The sequence below is a fragment of the Trachemys scripta genome, chromosome 1, assembly GCF_013100865.1.
Source record: "Trachemys scripta elegans isolate TJP31775 chromosome 1, CAS_Tse_1.0, whole genome shotgun sequence".
Lineage (NCBI taxonomy): Eukaryota > Metazoa > Chordata > Testudines > Emydidae > Trachemys > Trachemys scripta.
The window spans coordinates 210,647,809-210,666,396 of NC_048298.1; the positions used below are offsets into that span (position 1 = coordinate 210,647,809).

At 41.1% G+C, this 18,588-nt stretch overlaps 1 protein-coding gene across 3 annotated transcripts in view; it reads right to left on the reverse strand.

The window, feature by feature from the left end:
• CDKL5 (cyclin dependent kinase like 5) overlaps positions 1–18,588 on the reverse strand; it is a 213,508-nt gene that overhangs the window by 7,070 nt on the left and 187,850 nt on the right. The window contains exons 13-18 of one of the 3 annotated variants that reach the window (XM_034755884.1): positions 16,145–16,243; positions 15,819–15,924; positions 14,981–15,104; positions 7,465–7,567; positions 1,386–1,508; positions 192–311 (exon numbers count right to left, since the gene is read on the reverse strand). In XM_034755884.1, the coding sequence (XP_034611775.1) occupies positions 192–311; positions 1,386–1,508; positions 7,465–7,567; positions 14,981–15,104; positions 15,819–15,924; positions 16,145–16,243 (675 nt within the window). The remainder of the gene's footprint in view (positions 1–191; positions 312–1,385; positions 1,509–7,464; positions 7,568–14,980; positions 15,105–15,818; positions 15,925–16,144; positions 16,244–18,588) is intronic. The other 2 variants (XM_034755895.1, XM_034755902.1) reach the window with 2 other exon arrangements.

The following is an 18,588-nucleotide window of genomic DNA, read 5'->3' on the forward strand; positions in this document are numbered from 1 at the left end:
ACTGTATGGATTGTAATACACTGTTCTTCTCTCTGTCTCATGTCCCTTACTTCTCAATTATGCAGAATGGTAGCCACAGGACTGAGAAGTGAGCGGAGGATAATGGCAAATGCAATTTTTCTGTTCACTGCAGAAAAAGCCTGTCAAGACACCACAGCGAGAGGGTGCGGGGAACAGAAAATGACACTTACATGCGTCTGGATTTCTGTCATCTTCTCGGGATGCCAATCCTTCTGCCTGCTGCTCTGGAGATTGGAAGAGTGAATGGCTTTCTGTAATGCCAAAAGATCCTGACCATCACTGCCGGGCATCTGCAACATAATAAAAAGGGGATTTCAGTAGGTCCTTAAGAATAGATGTAGGAATCATCCCCCACTCCTAGTTAATTATACAATGCAGGTGAAGCCCACTACTGCAGCTGAATTGCAATGTCCTCTCAATATTTTCCCCCATATTAAAGGATAATATTTGTGGCTATCATGCAGATTTGTTACAACCTCAACCCTTAAAGCATTCCCATGCTGTTAGTTGCTGGAAGAGAGAGCATTTTAAAAAGCCTACGAAAAGCCCTGCGGTGCCTTATCCTCATTTCAATAGCATTCCATATTGCAGTTAAGACCGTGGGCCAGTTCTGTAAAGCCAAATTTTGCCCTGGATGAAAAAAAGATCAAAACTTTATTTAATTGGGTATATTGCTGAGTCTTGCTGCTACAACTACAGGGGGACCCTATCCTCAAGCTCAACATATTTGCGTCTCTGTAAAACTTGAAGAAAATGTAAAGCTTTTTAATATATAGGGGATTTACCTTATACCACAATTCCATGGAATAACAGACAAAAACAAAACTACCAAAATTTGCTCTCACTAATAAAAGGTCACCAGTAACAATTAGGACAAAGAAAAATCCAGCAGCAGCACAAGCTAATAAAAATTGATCTGTCACTGAGCCTGCAGTAACAATAGTTGATTAATTAAATTTGGACATAAGAACAATCTGTAAACAAAATATAAATACAATTTATAAACCAAATTATTTTAACATTTATTTTTACTGGTCAACCAAAAGGGGAAAGTCACTCTGTTTTACAGTGTAACTGATTTCAGGAGAATTTGCCTTCTTTAGTTTTAGTCCCAGGCTCTCTCTCTCTTAGCAACTAGATATATTATATTTTGAGTATATCTTAGACTACTCAATTATGAATCCTTTTTATTAGATTTGTTCTGATAGGACTGCTGATTGTATTTGAATTTATGGAACTGGTCCAAGATACTTAACTGGCTTAAAGAGAATGTGATCCCTTAAAAATATAATACATGCTGCTGTAGTCAGTAAAACAAGTTTACTGGAGCATTTTTCAGTGCTACTGTACTTAAAAATTAATACCATGGGTAGAGTGACTACAGGAAGCTTTTTCAAAGAAGAACTATGCTTTAAATGATTCTTTGAATTAAAAAGAGGAAAGAGGGATTTCTTGATGCTTGGATTCTCCCCGTTGGTTGATTCTATCTGCAATATAAGATATAAAAACTAAATGCATAAATAGTGCTTCAATGAAGTGATCTGTCCTTGACATATTCATGCACAAATGGTACTTGTAAATATGAACAATAACTAACAGATCCCATACTTTCTGAAAAAGTTCAAATTGACTGCTATTCTGAAGAAAAGGATGCCTATGAAAGGAATCCCAGGTATCACTAAACCTCTCTCTCTATATATATATGTAAAGAATGTACAAATAATAATGAATGTGTGTCTACATTCAGGATGATCCTTCATTGGATCTACAGAGCCTGATCCAAATCTTATTGAAATCAATGGAAATCAATCATTTTAAGACTCATTAACTGAGTTCAATCCCATAATTGTGGCGATATTTTACTAGCAGAAATATTACTACAGAAGTTTGTATGTTCTGTGAAACTGTATGTAATATTTATGTTCCAGATGTACGATTAATAATCGTACTATGTTTTAACTATTTTAAAAATAAACAAAAGCATTAGTATTTCTAATTTGGCTGAAAAGAGTTTGGGGCCTCAGATACAGGTTTGAATAAAGCACCTTTAAAAAAGGCATTTACAGTTGCATGATTACTGGCTAGGGTTACCATATTTTGAGTGTCCAAAAAGGGGACACTCCACGGTGCCCTGCCCCCACCCCCAGCCCCGCCCATACCCCCACCCCTTCCCCAAATTCCCCGCCCCAACTCCGCCCCCTCCCCTGCTTCCCGCGAACATTTGATTCGCGGGAAGCCTGAAGCAGGCAGCAGGTAAGCTGGGGGGGGGAGGGAGGAGACACGGCCCAGTCTACGCCCCCCAACCGAGCGGCTTCCTCCGGTGGCCGGCCCCGGCCCCAACCCCAGCGTCTCCAGCCTGGCTCGGCTCGGGCCCTGGGGTGCCGGCACCGGCCCCGCACCCCCGGCCCCGCATGTCCCTATTTTCCCAGACATGTTCGGCTTTTTGGGATTTCCCCCTGGAGGGGGATTTGAGGCCCAAAAAGCTGGACATGTCCGGGAAAATCCGGACGTATGGTAACCCTATTACTGGCTGACATTTTGTTTCTTAATGTATGAGAATACAACCAGACATCATGGCACTGGGTGCAAGTAAACAATGTCCACTGTCAAAATCACAAATGGGATACACTTCCCTCTCAATGGACATTTGTAAAATATGTGCAGTATTATTTTGTCTAGAAAGGAAAACTTGACAGTAGTATTTTAGACTATATAACATTAACTAACAAAAAGACAGGCATATTGGTGAAATTCAAGGTTTTTAAAACAGCTCAGCTTCTAGTTTCTAGCTCGAAATTGTATAAATTAAAGGACAAGAGATTCATTAGCTGGCTTAGCTCCTTTAAAATCTTATGGTCTGAAGATTCACACTATTTGTAACTCAGCAAATTTTGATGAAAACAAATGATCACCATGAAGGGTGCTCGCAACGTTCTCTAAGAAAGCCAGTTACATGTTTCTTCAGAGCCACATCATGGAGTATGTGCCATAATGCTACAAGATCTGGGTCCAGGTGGAAAGCAGTGATTGTTGAGACTGCACACAACCCCTCACGTGGATCAAAATGTTTGATTCTAGGTTATGAAAAGAGCCACAGAGGCTTTAATTATCCTCAGTTCCTTTATGCTATATTAGGAAGGACTCCAAGCAAGAGGGAAAGGAGAGTGGATGGGAATGGCTCTGCAGAGACACTACCTCTGTGAGAACTCCAGTAATAGGCAAGTAACCTTCCTTATTCCTTCAAGAATTGCCTCTGGAAAGCCCTACTCCTGGGAGAACAATTATCAGGAATAACTCTGCGGGAGAAAGGGTCAGGATTAGGACTGGAGATCTTTGGCAAAATGAAACTTGCCAAAAGACGCAGACAGTCCGGTAGTGCCCAGCGGGCCAGAGTGCGTGCTGAAGCACTGTCAGCTCGCTGAGGCACTGCTTGCAGACTGATTTCTCAGACTACAATTTTAGATCAGTGCCTCAAATGGGGCTTCAAAGCCCTGATCCACATTTGGCTGCAATGGGTTTGTTCTGAAGCAGACACGTGCATTTATGTACTTGCCAGGGTCCATGAGATTTAAGAATCTCAGAAATGACTTGATTTGCCGTGAGACTGTATCCTTATAAGCCATGTGTATTTGAATGTCAATGAATTTTTCTTGTGGTAGAAAAGCAGTTAACACTGTGTTGTTAAGAGTTTCTGCTACAGAAGCCAATCTCTGCATGGAAGTGAAAGTAGTCTTCTAGGTTATCCCAAGCCCTAGATTGTCAGAGTAGGAAGAAGATAATATGCAGAGCAGACGAGATTGGGCCTTGAAAAGCTAGTCATCCAAATATGAGTAAATGGAACATCCTAATGCTATAGGTGGGCTGCCTCAACTGCCTGGTATTTGGTGAAAATTCAAGGAACTGTCGCTAAACCAAACAGGAGCACCTCACACTGAGTACCATCCACACATAACCTGAGATAATCTCTATGAACAGAAGATACAGAAGCAGGAATTGGAAGAGATCCTGGCCTGCTCAGACTCAGATGATTTCCCACTGCCTTAAACAGACACACTGGTCCCTGCCTCTTTCAGTTCACTGTCAGAACAGATTGAGTACACAGATATAAGCGAGCCAAGAGGTCAAGGCTACTGATACTGGGACTGAAGTAGCCTCAGTGCTTACCTGTTGGATCCAAAGACCCAGTTGGAGTCAACAGGTCCCCAGACCAGGTTTTATGGTTCTTATCAGACTCTGGTTCCAAATCTGTGCCACTTCTTATTAAGAATGGAGAAGAGCAGAAGTAAGCACTCTGTATAAGATTTGTAGACCCATGTACATTGACTTTTTTGTGCTCTTAGATCAAAGTTCTTGTTTCGATTTTTTTGAATGCTTTGTGTGCACTGTAATCTAATCCACACTGTAGGAACTCATGCATGGAGCTTGGTCTGGAAAAGGTGGACTCAGTGTTTATCTGCTAGTTTTTCAAGGTCTCTATCATCAACATGAGATTGAGACACCACTTCCTTGATGGGTTGAACCATAGTAGGTTAGAACCTGTGCAAATTCAGCATCTCTTTAGGAAATACCCTTCTCACTAACCACCACTTGCATCCAGTGCGCTCCTCTGTCATTAACATTTTACTACCACATAATCACACTTTTTAGATCTAGATATTTTACCTGGGTCTGTCATGCAACAGATCAATTTTTAGCTGGGCAACAGAGCAGACAAATATTTTCAGACCCATGCAACAGCATGTACAAATAGCTTAGAAACACACATCAGCACAAATCTAACTAGCCTTAATCAACACTAACATTCATTTATAAAAAGGGGGATTAAATACTTTTAATTTTTGTCTTGAAACTACCGCTAACATATAAACTAGATAAACAGATAAAAGAGACAGCAGACTGGTACAATGTAAATTAATCAAATACATGTTTGGAAACCTGCAACTATAATGGTAGGAAAGGAACTGAGGGCATTTGTGGGAGAAGTCCTTTATATAAACTTGAACCATGATCCTAAGAAACGTATGCTGCACACAGCCCCGAGAGTCACTTACTTTCTCTGAGGAGTGCACTATCAAGAGTGGTGATCTGCTGAGTCAGAGTTAAATGGAGAAATTATGTGGTGCCCGCTGATATATTGCTGCTAAAATCATGGGAGCTTCCCTTTCTCCCACATGATGTCATCTAGAACTCTGGCCCATTTTGTGCGATGATGATGACAGGCCTATTTCTCTAGTCATTACAGTGTAAACCAAGATGATTCCACTGAAGGCAATAGTGCTAAACAAGTACAAATACTGATGTGCATGATAGAAAAATCTGACCCAGAGTCTTTGTATTTCATTAGCCCAGTTCAAAAGGTTTATTTATGCATCGCATAAATTTTGATTTTGCAACCAAAACACCACAGAGAGATAGAAAAAGGTTGTGGTGAAAAATACTGTGACATAAGATTACTGTAGCTGTGGCTACCAACCAGATTAATCTCCTCTCCCCCAACTTTCCCAAAACACAGAGTAAAATCAGTTCTGTCAGATACACATTTGGAATCCTTCTCGGCTCTGGAAAGGATCTGAGGAGTGTTCTGAGAGTGAAGATCTGATTTTAAAAAGGTGAGATCTCTGCTTCTGTGTAGGATCTGCTCTAACTCCCACTGAAGTCAGCAGTAGTCTTTCCATTTCTTTTTGATGAGTTAGAGCAAGCCTATAAGAACATTGAAGCTGACAGAAGATTGATATGTTGCATGTTGTGACACTATTAAAGGACAGTTTCTAATCTCAGCTGTTTAGCGTGTATCACAATATACCCACAAAACACTTGTGATTTGTTTTTATTTATAGACTTCTTACCATGATTGTAGCTCCAGTAACTGATCATTAAAATATTTATTGTCCCCATGTCCCTGTGAGGTAAGGAAATGTACTCTCCCAATTTTTAAGAAGGCACTGAGGCACAGAGAAATTAGTGACTTGCTTCGGTCAAACTGCAGGTCTCACCAGAGCTTGGAATCAAACTCAAATCCCAAATCCACTGCCTTAGCAGTGAAACCATCCTTCCTCTCAAACCAGCACAGCAGAAGATATTTCTAGATACATGATCATTCACACCATGCATCTGAGATTAGAATCTGACCCTCCCAATTTAATACAAACAGTTTATAAACACTCCAATAACTACACACTCAAAACACCAATGCCTCGAAAGCCAAGTATAGCCATTACGAGTAACATGCTTCTTTCCTTGTTCTTTATTTACTAATAGAAAAAGTGTGCTGCTTTTCATAATCTGTGTTTACTAATACATATTCTCATCCCAATCCCCCTAGACTTTTCCATCTTAAAATTTGACATTAAAGTTTTTCTTTATTTGTCAAATTTTTTTTTTTAACTTAAAGTCATTGTAAACTTTTGTTTGTAAACAAAAATTCAATCACTCTATATTACTGAACTTCTGTTCACATACATTTTACCCCTCAGTAGTACAGGCTGTTTTGTGAAGCACACTGACCTAATTTTTAACATTTACCCACTTTTAGGGCCTGATCCTAAATTCAATTATGTAAATAGGAGTCTTTCCAATGGGCTTTGGATCCAAATCTTAGTGTACAGTATGTAAACATATCAGATCATTATTTCAATATGGCTTCGCAGCCAGTTGGTGATTCTATGGCAGAAACAATAATTTAGGGATCTTAAATGCTGCAGCAAAATAAATAAATAAATTCCACTCACCACTGATGAGTAGTAAAGCTTGCTCCGATGAGTGAGGCAGTCTACATATTTACAGTCCATGCAGACGTGAAGAAAACCTTCTAGGTGTAGTTGGGTGTAAGCCAATCTTATCTGCCTAAGTCTGAAGACAGACATCTTCCAGCATCTCTGATGCTGCCTATTGTTTTGCCAAACAGCAGCAGAGTGGCTCCAGGCGAATGGGAGCTATGGGGTCGACACTCAGGACGGGGGCAGCGTGGGGAGCCCCCGTGCCTAGGAGCTGGAAGGACATTCCTGTTGCTTCCGGGAGCCACACAGACCAGAGCAGGCAGGGAACCTGCCTTAGCCCTGCTCTGCCGTCAACTGGACTTTTAGCGGCCCAGTCAGTGATGCTGACCAGAGCCGCCAAGGTCCCTTTTCGACCGGGCATTCCAGTTGAAAACTGGACGCCTGGCAACCCTACCTCAAGTGTAATAGAATTTCAGGGGTCCTGGATGTAAGCAAATAAATGTAGAAAGTATAACTCCTTAGCAAGTAAACATTTGAATAGGCAAGTAGGTAAATCCTGAACAGGAAAAGAAGACTACTTCCACAAGTTAAAAAGCTAACAGATGTACACAGGTATGTCAACACACACGTAATATAACAATACAACATTGGTCTAGCCGATTTTATGGTAACAGCGTCAAAACAATGGAAAATATATACTATTTTAGAAACTACTGGGTATACTTACAGTTTGAGATTTCTTCTTTTTCTTTTTTATCGCCCTGAAAAAACCTTGTTTTTCTTTCTCTTTGAGTTGCTCTGACTGACTGTTAACATTTTCAGGACTTTTCCTAAACATGAAAAAAAAATATTGTCAGAGAAAAATCTTTGGATGTTAGGTCATCATATGATCACTTTGTATTTCTTGTTAAAGAATGCAGATTTTTTTAAACCAAAGATATTCAAAATACTATTACTTTATGACACAAGGATTAACATAAACTAATAGATAAAACATTCTTAATTAAATGGAAAGCTAAGGACACAGTGTTAGGTTAAAATGGTTAATTAAAAACATCCAGTGAGGTACTTTAGGGATAAGATTATCTTGCAAGTTTGTCTAATTTTTCACTTGGGATTTTATATTCAAAACAAAAACATCACACAGAAGATATTATAAAAAAAATAAAGTAATATCTGAGCAAACGTACAAACAATCTAACAGATAAAATCGGTTCTAATTCGCCCATCACTTGTTTGAGGGTCAGAAGAGCTGTAACGATCATGAGACAAACAAAAGACTGTCTACAAAAATTCTTGAGCTTTGCTGACATGGCTCCAAATTTATCATCACGGAAGCTGTGGAGATCTATTATTGTTCACTTCTACTTAACTCCTCTAAAACTTTTCTTATGGATGGGTCTCTCTCTGGATCATGGGACGGTGCTGGCAAGTGAAGACAGCCACAGAAAATTGGAGTTATTGTGAAGACTGAATTTTAAATTTCAGGCTGCCAAAAACTCTGTGATCCAGAGCTGATCAGCAACAGATTACTTTAAATGTAAGGAAAACAACTACAAATGTTATTTATCATACAGATGAAAAGGCTAGGACATATCCCATGCTCAAAGTATGTTCATTATATCAGAAGTTAAGCTCAATTTCTGGATGTTATATATTTACTATATAAAAGTAAAGTCAGATGGGAATCCAAATACGAACGTATGAGATGTCTAAAGGCTGTCACAAATTGCATTCGCTCAATAATTTTTATTTATTTATTTATTTATTTTGAGGAGGTGGGATGGTTTTCTGATGTGTAGGAAGAAAGGAGAAGTGGAGATTTGCATAATTTATGGTTCTGGAACATATATCTACACTAAACACCCCCTTCCCCCCCCCCGAATGCTCCTTCTAGATTTCAGCAATATGCTTTTCATTAGAAAATTACAAAGCTATAATTAGCTTCCATGAAAAGTCATTAGTATAGTATTTAATGACTAGATTCTTATACAAATTTAAAAAAAAAGACATCAAATTACTAGGGATTCCCAATTCCATCCAGCCTTTTGCATTTGGTAATACAGCAAAACTGCAGAAAGGCTGTCTTCTAACTATTCACCCATTTAATATAGCATGGAGGAAATCCAAGAGTAAACTGCTGACAGCTTTACGGATGCCTTCCATCAAAGGTGGCGTAACATGGACAATACACACACACACTATTATTGACATAAAAGTATGTGGTTTGAGATAGTTCCATCTTTCCCTAACTTGTAGGCCAAATCCTAGAAGTACAGAGTCCAAGCCAGTTTCTCAGCAAGTGGTGCTGAGAAAGCCTTAGCCTCACCCTGTAGTATCTAATTGTGCACCTACTACTATTAGAGAGCTGGGGTGGGAGAAAACAGGACAGTTTGCTGCCTGCCATTCCTCAAAACATGGGCGTTAAACAACAAAACTGACTCAGTGTAAATTGCAAACCCAGTGACCATGTCTATACAGCTCCACTGGCCCATATATAAACCCTTCTGTCTTGCCACAGAGATTGCCCTATAACACACTGGGTAATGCAGAATTTCCTGGCATGGCTTTTCTGCCTCCAAGTCCCATGTAAAGAAGAGTCACTGTCTATTTAAGATGATCGCATCTTCAAAATCAAAACCAAACACTTTTTGCACCATTTTTTCAGGGTAATTAAATATTCAAATGCTCTATGTTCTGGCTCCCGTCCTTGATTCATTGCATCCAGGTCAGAAAATGTCTGCCTGTAGCAGCAGAGAAAACTGGAGGGAGGTGGAGCTCTATTCTTCACTTCCCTCTCCTCCATAAAGAGGAGGAAAGTGATGGACAGACAGGCTGGTAGGTATCCGCCCTCTTACTCCCCAACCCGTTTGCTCAAGGGGCCAATGGAGTGGCTTTGCACTGATTAGACTGGTGCTCAACTCCTCAAACTCATATTGCATATGCTGTGGTCTGACAAGCTTTGGCCTTGAACAATGGTTGATACAAAAACACATGCTCGTTATATGAGGAGACTGAAATAAGAAGGTACAAAGAGATAGCATTAGAGCAGAAAGTCTCAAAACAAAGACTTTGCACTGATTTAAAAAAATAGAACATTTGGATTGAGAACATGAACACCAGGACATTTCAAGGATCCAAAAGAAGTTATTGAGACACTAGTTAATATAAGAATAAACAGGATTAGCCTGGTAAAAGTGGGATGTATAGTTACTCAGTGTTACCAACTCTTCCAAGTTTCTGACAAGTCTTGTGATATTTGGTGTTTTTTCTTAAAACCCCAGCTCCTGGAGGTAAGCAGTTACATGAGAATCATAGCTTTTATTTTTTTTTAACGTAATTTTCTAGCCCTTATGGTTGCAGAGAAAAACCTGATAACGTGATCTGATTGCACCCTAACAGCTCAGAAACAAGAAGGCAAATAAAAACAACCCAATTTAAAAAATAAAAAAAGCAATAAAACCTCATCAATTTTAAACTTGTCTCATGATTTTTGAATGCTTAGGTTTGGCAATACTGGTCATCTTGTGTGTTTTGGCTTCACAGAAGAGATGGATGTAGGGACAAAAATTTAAAACTAAGTTAAGAGCAGAGTCAGACTCTACTGCTTACATGTAAGGGCACCTGTCATGTACAGGTGCACTGAGCTGGAGTGGAGGTGGTGCAGCAAACATCCATGTACCAACAGACCAGCATCCAGCTTTCACAGTAGGCTGGGGTCCTAGCTAATGCGCTCAGTAGTAGTTCACAGCTCCAGAGGCATTGCTGCGTGCATACTGACGGTACGCCTCCAAACAGACAGTACTTCTACACTGCATTTTAGAACCCACACCAGCGACTCTCAGAGTCCGGGTCTACAGATTTGAGCTCACGGGGCTTGTGCTATGGTGTTAACAGCAATTTAGACATTGTGGTTTGGGCTGGAGTTCGGGCTCTGAAACCCACCCCCCTCCCTGGACTTCAAACCTTGAGCTCCTGCCTTAATCTCCACACACAGTTATTAGTGCTGTAGCATCAGCCCCACGAGCCTGAGCTTGCAGACCTGAGCTCAGACTCTCTGCCATAGTTTTCACAGCACAGCGTAGACCAGAGGAGGGCAAACTACAGCCCGCGGGACTGTCCTGCCCGGCCCCTGAGCTCCTGGCCTGGGAGGCTAGCCCCCAGCCCCTCCCCTACTGTTCCCCATCCCCGGCAGGCTCAGCTCACTGCGCTGCTGGCGCAATGCTCTGGGCTGAGAGCTCTTGTGGAGCAGCGCAGCTGCAGAGCCGCAGCCTGACCCGGTGCTCTGTGCTGCGCGGTGGCGTGGCTGGCTCCAGCCAGGTGACGCGGCTGCCTGTCCTGGTGCTCTCGGCGGGATGGTAAGGGGGCAGGAGGGGTTGGATAGAGGGCAGGGGAGTTCGGGTGCTGGTCAGGGTGGGGGTGTGGATAGGGGTCAGGGAGGTCAGAGGGAGGGGAACAGAGGGTTGAATGGGGGCAGAGGGGCAGTCAGGAAGGAGGGGGGTTGGATGGGGCGGCGGGGCGCAGTCATGGACAGGAGTTCTGGAGGCGGTCAGGGGACAGGGAGATGGGGTGGTTGGATGGGGCAGGAGTCTCAGGGGACAGTCAGGAATGAGAGGAGGGATTTGATGGGGCAGTGGGGGGCAGTCAGGGCAGGAGGTCCGGGAGCTGTCAGGGGACAGGGAGGGGTGGATGGGGCGAGATATGGGGTGGGGGCCGGGCCATGCCTGGCTGTTTGGGGAGGCACAGCCTCCCCTAACCAGCCCTCCATACAATTTCAGAAACCTGACATGGCCCTCAAGCCAAAAAGTTTGCCCGCCCCTGGTGTAGACATACACACTGTCTCACACATCTGAGAGTTAGATTTTGTCCTAATCAAAGAGATTTTAAAAATCTTTATGAAGGTTTCTTTGAAAAGTGCTTACCACACATGGCCAGTAATTAAATTCTCAAAGTTTAATACTGACTTTTAGGTTAACTTTTTAAAAAAATAAAAGAATAATAGTCATTGAGTTACTGTAAATGAAGGCAAGACATCATCTGAAACTAGCAAACTATTTTAAATACCAGTTCTCTTAAGAGCAGGATTTTTTTACCTTTTAAAATTAAATGTCCTTGTCCCCCAAGATCTAAGACAGATTTTGCACATAGGGGTAAAAACACAGCAAATGTTTACTGCCAAGTTATAATCATTTGAAAAAGGGGCTTCCTAGTAGAAAAACAGACACACAGTGCTACCACCAGGTGTCACTACAAGAAATACATGAACTGCAACAAGGCGAGAGTGCTTGGCCTCAATAAGTAAATCATTTATCATGAAAACAGAAACTGCATCACTTTGTGCAATTAACTGTTAAACTTTTAAAAGTGGCTGGACCGGAATTCCCCAAACTGGTATCATGTATGCATCACTAGCTTTATTTCCAATACAGAATCACAGTGCCTTCAGGATTTTGGAAAGCTATTGTAAATAAAATAAAGGGTCCTTTCCTCTCTCCTCAAGTGCACTTCTGGCTTCCCCTTTCCCGTTATAATGGGCAGTGTAACAGGGCATGACAACATTCCAAAAGATTAGAGTTCAAAGATCAGTATTTACCCAAATTTAAATATGTTAATTGTGCACTATGGTTTGATAACAAACAAGGAAAAGATTAGCAAACAAAACCATGGATGGCTGAGGAAGATGAAGGCATGAAGTATTGACAATTAGGATGAGAAGTGAGGACTGCATGCACAAGTATGAGGACTCAGACACCGGGGAGTAGATGAAAAGAAAAAAGGCAAATACTGTAGATGAAAATGAGGCTTACTTGAATCATATGAAAGAGATTTATGCAGGAAAAATTAAAGGGAAATATATATTATCAGGAGATGTGAACAAGACCAAGCTATGCGGCGTTGATAAAGAGCCAGATCTTCAGCTCAAGTAAATAAGTGTAGCTCCACTGAAATTACGAATCTGAAGCTCCTTGCAATAGTCTAGTCAAATTCCAGAAGTGTAAAGGAACTCTGGTCTTGAAAACTCATGGGAGATGTCTAGAAGCCTAAGGCACTCTGCAGATGTCAAGTTGGTAAAGCTTCAGCCCACAGCTATGAATTCCTTGAAGTGACGGTAAGAAAAGAACGTATTCATTTCTGCAGAAAGGTAGCATGCAAGAAAGAGGATGTGACCGGCCATTTGTCATAAGGGCATTGAAAAACATTTACACCTACATAAGGGATCTCACTAACTGAAGTTCCCCACAAGCCCCCAAATGTCTAATATGTGGCCATTTCAGAGACTTCCAACATACTGTTGCATAATTCAACACAACTTATAGCTTGTAGTGAAGAGAGCTGTAGTAGCAGTAGGGATAATACAGGTCAAGACTGGGGCACATTGGTAGAGCTATGCAGGTAATCTCACAGTGCAGGCAGGTAATATACATCTGGCTCAAGGCCAGGCTATTACTGTCATCTGCATTAGTTCCATGAGAATTAAGTGAAAGAGAGCAAACTATCTACTCTCGTAAAAAGAGAAGGAAATGGAAAAACCCAAGAATTTAGAGGAATATAAAGTGAGTGTGGTAAATAGAAAAGTTCCTGATAGGATGAAAAACATGTTTTTGTTTAGCTCAGGCTGTTTAAGTGCAGAGATAATTTAAGTCATTTAAGAGTAAATCCTAATGACAATGGACAAGTTCAGCAGTATAATGTCTTTAATTTTAAAGATGCCGGACAGCGAAGCTCGGGTGTACAAATGCATACACGGACAAGGGAACATCTGTGTCAGTTCAGCCTAAAACATTCACAAAATCTTTGACATCAGAAAGAGGTAACAAAGAGCAATAAGATGAGTGAGAAGCAATATCTTAGAGTAGTAGGAAGTTCAGCTGGATTACACATTCATTCATAACTTGAGATGAGTTTTCACATACCAATTATGTATGCCATTAGAACATTAAATATTTAGTTCATCATAAAATGATGTAGTCAGAGTCATGTTCTATTAAAATAGAGTTAACATTTTTACATGCAATTACAGAATTTCCCCCACAAAAAGATATAGAGAAACACAGACTTTACATTAATGAAAAATGTGATTAAGTTGCACTTACAGCAGAGAACAATTTTGCAATATCGTTAAACCATTGCTAGGACTTCTCACACAGAACCACGTGTTGCTGTACTTTGGAGTTAATCCATTATATAACACTATATTTCCCTTTGTAGCCACTGTATAGTTAATACAATTAAAGATCTTACTAAAAGCTTGCAAAAGATATAATGGAGTTTGAAGGATAGTTAGTGCACTAGTGAGAACCAACACCATTTTTAATCATGTAAAGATGAGTCACAATCCTTTCCAAGAGTAATACTTATTTTTATTTGATGTAAATTATTGTATTTGTACAAAGCGATAGAATGACAAGATTTTAAGGGCTAAATAATTGTCAATGACCAAATTATGTTTTTTTCTTTATTTCAGGGCTGTCAAATTACTGGTGCAATTACAGACAATTAATTCCTCTGTTATATGATGGAGTTAGATTACGTTTATTAGTAGGAATGAAGAAAACTGGCACATATAATACTTTAGAAAGGTAACTGAGTATACAATTTTTGTCTAAAAGTTTCTCTAATCTTTTAAAAACAATATACAGAGCTAACACAGAAGGTTTGTCCTGTCCTCCCAATAGAAAGAATCCATTTCTTTCTGCAGTGTTACCTACCACAGTTCTGTGGTGTATGTGCAAAAGGAGAGAAGCAATCACCACATGTAGAACAATAACTATATTCTTCATAAATACAATCCTAAATTATATATGAAGACATGCATCTTGGACATTTTTTTTCCATTGGTCTGCCACTTGCGGATTCTGGAATCCACAAATTGGACTACTGGCCTTGTATGCCACATTATGTAGACACACTCCCTCTTATCTTTAATCATAGATGACATATGTTGTGTAATGGAAAAATCAGAGAAAAATACACAAATATATTAACATTTATATATTTTTTAAAAATACGTTTGCTGGAATAACTTCATGAGATCCTTCTTGAGGATCCAGAAGGGGCAGAAATCATACAATGTTATTTCAGTGTAGGCAAAGGGAACATATAAGGATGTCTGCATGCCAAACACAACTATAGGCAGCAAGGTGATCACGTTAATGACTTTTTTAAAGAAAAACCTAATTGAGGCCGCTCTTTAGCAGTCTCTCCATATTACCCTGTGTATGTCTGTGTAAACAATAACTCACCATGGATCAAAGGTAGTTTGTCTTTTTGAGTGGTTTGTCACAGTGCTGCTGTCTGCTGGTAGTGCACTGACTCTGTTTGACACATTGGTTTCAAGGAATGTACCCTCTGGACGTGGAGATGGCACTGCAAGAAATACCGATAATCAGAACAGCTCGTTGGCTCCAATGACCTTCAAACAGGTCTCTAGATGGCTACTGGAGATCTACTATATAAATGTGCTTCATTTAAAGAATAGATTTTGTCCTTTAGTAAATCAAAGAACGGATTTGAATCTAGGTCTCTAGAGATGAAAGGCTAGTATACCAATGAAAGATACCACCCAGTCTTTAATAATTAACATTTTGTATTTAGAACACTCCTATCAGTTAAAATGGACACAACAGCAGGTGTATGGTACAGACTGGGAAAGAAAGTTTTCTGAACACAAAGACAGCTCATTAAATATGTCCTTGTGTGTTGTATATTGCTAAATGTGATCAGATATCTTGGTGATTAAAATAGTATATAAACCCTGATAAACTCCTTTATTTCATTGAATTTATTTTTTCCCCAATACCCATGTAAGCAAATTGTCTTGTGCTCTGCAAAGTATTATACTATGTATGCCTTGTGAATCAGCAAAAGGTAGTATTTGCAAAAAAATACTTTGTAGATATGCACTGTAGTAAAAGAGATAAACCAGAAGGACTCTATAGACTTTAGTACTAGCTTGGTGTATTTTTTTTCCAGTCACCTTTTTTACTTGTTCTTATATAGCTCAGAATATCCTTCTTAATGCTATGATTCTACTGTATGTTAAAACACTGGTTAATTGTGTAAGGCACATTGCAAAATTACCTCTGTAAAAGCTGCCAACTCTTCTGGGAATAGGGTCATTATACAGAAGTCTATTTTCTTTACTAGAGGCTCCATCCTCTGGGTGCGGATCATGATACGTTCCACCCTAAGCCAAAGAAAAAACATCTATTAAAAATGAAGGATGACACTTGTACTGTTCTTCCACGCCATGTCACAGCATAAAATCCAGCCACAGTTTACCTTTTGTTTTATGAACCGTTGCTATAATGAAACCCAACACTATGCAATCAAAAAGACAAAGCTGGCATTAAAAAAAAATATTTGCCCCAAAGGCATAATATTATGGATTTGAAAGTGACTCAGACCTCAGACTTTTGCCGTGAATGAAATGAAGTAGTAACATCTCTGGAAGAATCTTTAACTGCAGGTCTTGTTAGATTCATCTCTGGTTGGATCTGGTCACTCTGTCGATAGCAAATTTAAAACCATGTGATTTATGATATGTGCAATATTATATCATTAGCACTTATGTATATTATGGTAGTGCTTAGAGGCCCCATTGTGCTAGGCACTGTACATAAAAACAACAAGCAACAATTCCTGCCCCAAAGAGCTTACAATCTAAATAAACATGAGAAAAAGTGGAAGAAAGTATTATTTCTGTTCAATAGATAAGGAAATGAGATAAAGAGATCCTGATTCAGGAAAGCGTTTTAAAGTCCAGGTCTATTTAGGAAAGTCCTTATGCATGTACTTTGACTTAATTCGGACTTAACCACATGACTAAACTTAATCAGGTGCTTGCAGGGCTTTCTAGAATAGGGGCCAGAGATTTTAAGTGACTTGCCCACGATCACACAAGAAATCTGTGATGGAGTCAGGAACTGAACCCAGATTTCTCAGGTCCCAGTCCAGTGCTTTGATTACCACAAAAGGTCTTTCTGACTAGGGCTGGGTCAGTTCCTTATACACCTCTACCCCGATATAATGTGACCTGACAACACAAATTCGGATAGAATGCGGTAAAGCAGTGTTCCGTGGGGGCGGGGCTGCGCTCTCCGGTGGATCAAAGCAAGTTCGATATAACGCGATTTCACCTATAACGCGGTAAGATTTTTTGGCTCCCGAGGACAGCGTTATATCGAGGTAGAGGTGTAGTTAGTTTTGAATCCATTGATCATTGTGGGTTCTAGAGATCAACTAAAACATCATTGCATTCTGCTTAGACGAGGCATTGTGCAGAGTCCGGCACAACAGGTTAAAGTCTTAAATTGTCCAAGTTTTTGCTCAATCTGTCCTATAAAACTGTTTATAAAATAAGCAAAAATTGCAAACACAGATTGGTACACACTAGATGTGTTTAAACTGGAAGAAATGCTCAGGGATTTTCAAGACTTTTGGTGTGATTACAAATATGGAGAGGAATACAGGCATTCACCAAACAGGCATTTTGGTTGGTTAATTTTGATAGAGCAAGGCTGCCACCCCACTCCGTACATTGCTTTTCTTGAGGCTATGTTACAACTTGCTGGGAGGAAGAAGTGAGCAGATGACAACTGGTGTTGCATGTCAATCAGCCTCATAGTAATGGCGGTCAGTCACCAGGAAGGGATTAAGGCAGAGGCACTAGAGGCTCATGCCTAGGGTCCCAGGTTCTGGAGTTACACGATTACACCAGAATCTTAGTTTTCATTAAAAAAAAAAAAAAAGTCTGGCTGTTATGGTTGTGAAGAAAATTTGGTAACGTGACCCAAGTGTAACCAATGGAGCAATGTTTGCCTGAAAGCCTGAAATAATAGCTCTCAGACTGGTGAACTAATGAATGTATTACAATGGAGGTATTAACTCTAAGACCTGCTGCTGTGGGTGGTGGGAGGGGTGTGAGGAGCTGCCAAGACAACTTCAGTAGAGGACTGTATGTGTATTAGGAGAGAAAAATGCAGAGGGCTCTGCTCATTCACCCAAATACCTCAGCAGCCAAGCTGTAAGTACTGGGGGGGCGGGGGGGGGGGCATCCTGCTGCCACCCCGTCTCTCCACGGGAGAAGAGGGGCCTCCTGCTGCCAGTCCTGGTTGGGGGAGAAGGAAGCTCTGTGCTGCTGCCCCAGTTTCTCCAAGCACAGGAAGAGCCACAGTCTTGGAGTGGGGCTACAGGGGACAGAGCCACAGGGGAACCCTGCATCATGTTGTGCCTATGGCCCCCAATTGCCAGAATTTGCTTGGACCCAGACATTTACCACCAATTATTTCCCAACTTGGAAAGATGTCCTAGCCCAGGGGTCTCAAACTCAAATGACCACGAGGGCCACATGAGGACTAGTGCATTGGCCTGGGGGCTGCATCACTGACACACACCCCTCGCTGCCCCTGGCCCCGCCTCCACTCCACCCTTTCCATCAGGCCCCGCCCCTGCCCCATCTCTTCTCCACCTCCTCCTCCAAGCTGCTCTAATAATATATATACACTCAGTAAAGCTCCCCCACTGCACTGGGCTGCACCACCACTCCACCCCTGCTCTGCCTCTTCCAGGGGTGGCAGGTTTGTAGAAATGTTGGTGGTGCCAAGAACCTGCCCCCCCCAAACTCCACCCCCACCTGCCTAGGGCTCTGGGAGGGAGTTTGGATGGGGAAGGGGGTCTGGGGTGTAGACTCTCTGGGATGGAGTTTGGGTGCAGGCTCCGGGCTGGGGCAGGGGGTAGGGTGCAGGCTCTGGAATGGAGTTTGGGAATAGGAGGGGGTGCAGGGGTGAGGGCTGTGGATGAGGGGCTCAGGGCATTGGAGAGGCTCAGGACTAGGGCAGAAGGCCAGGGG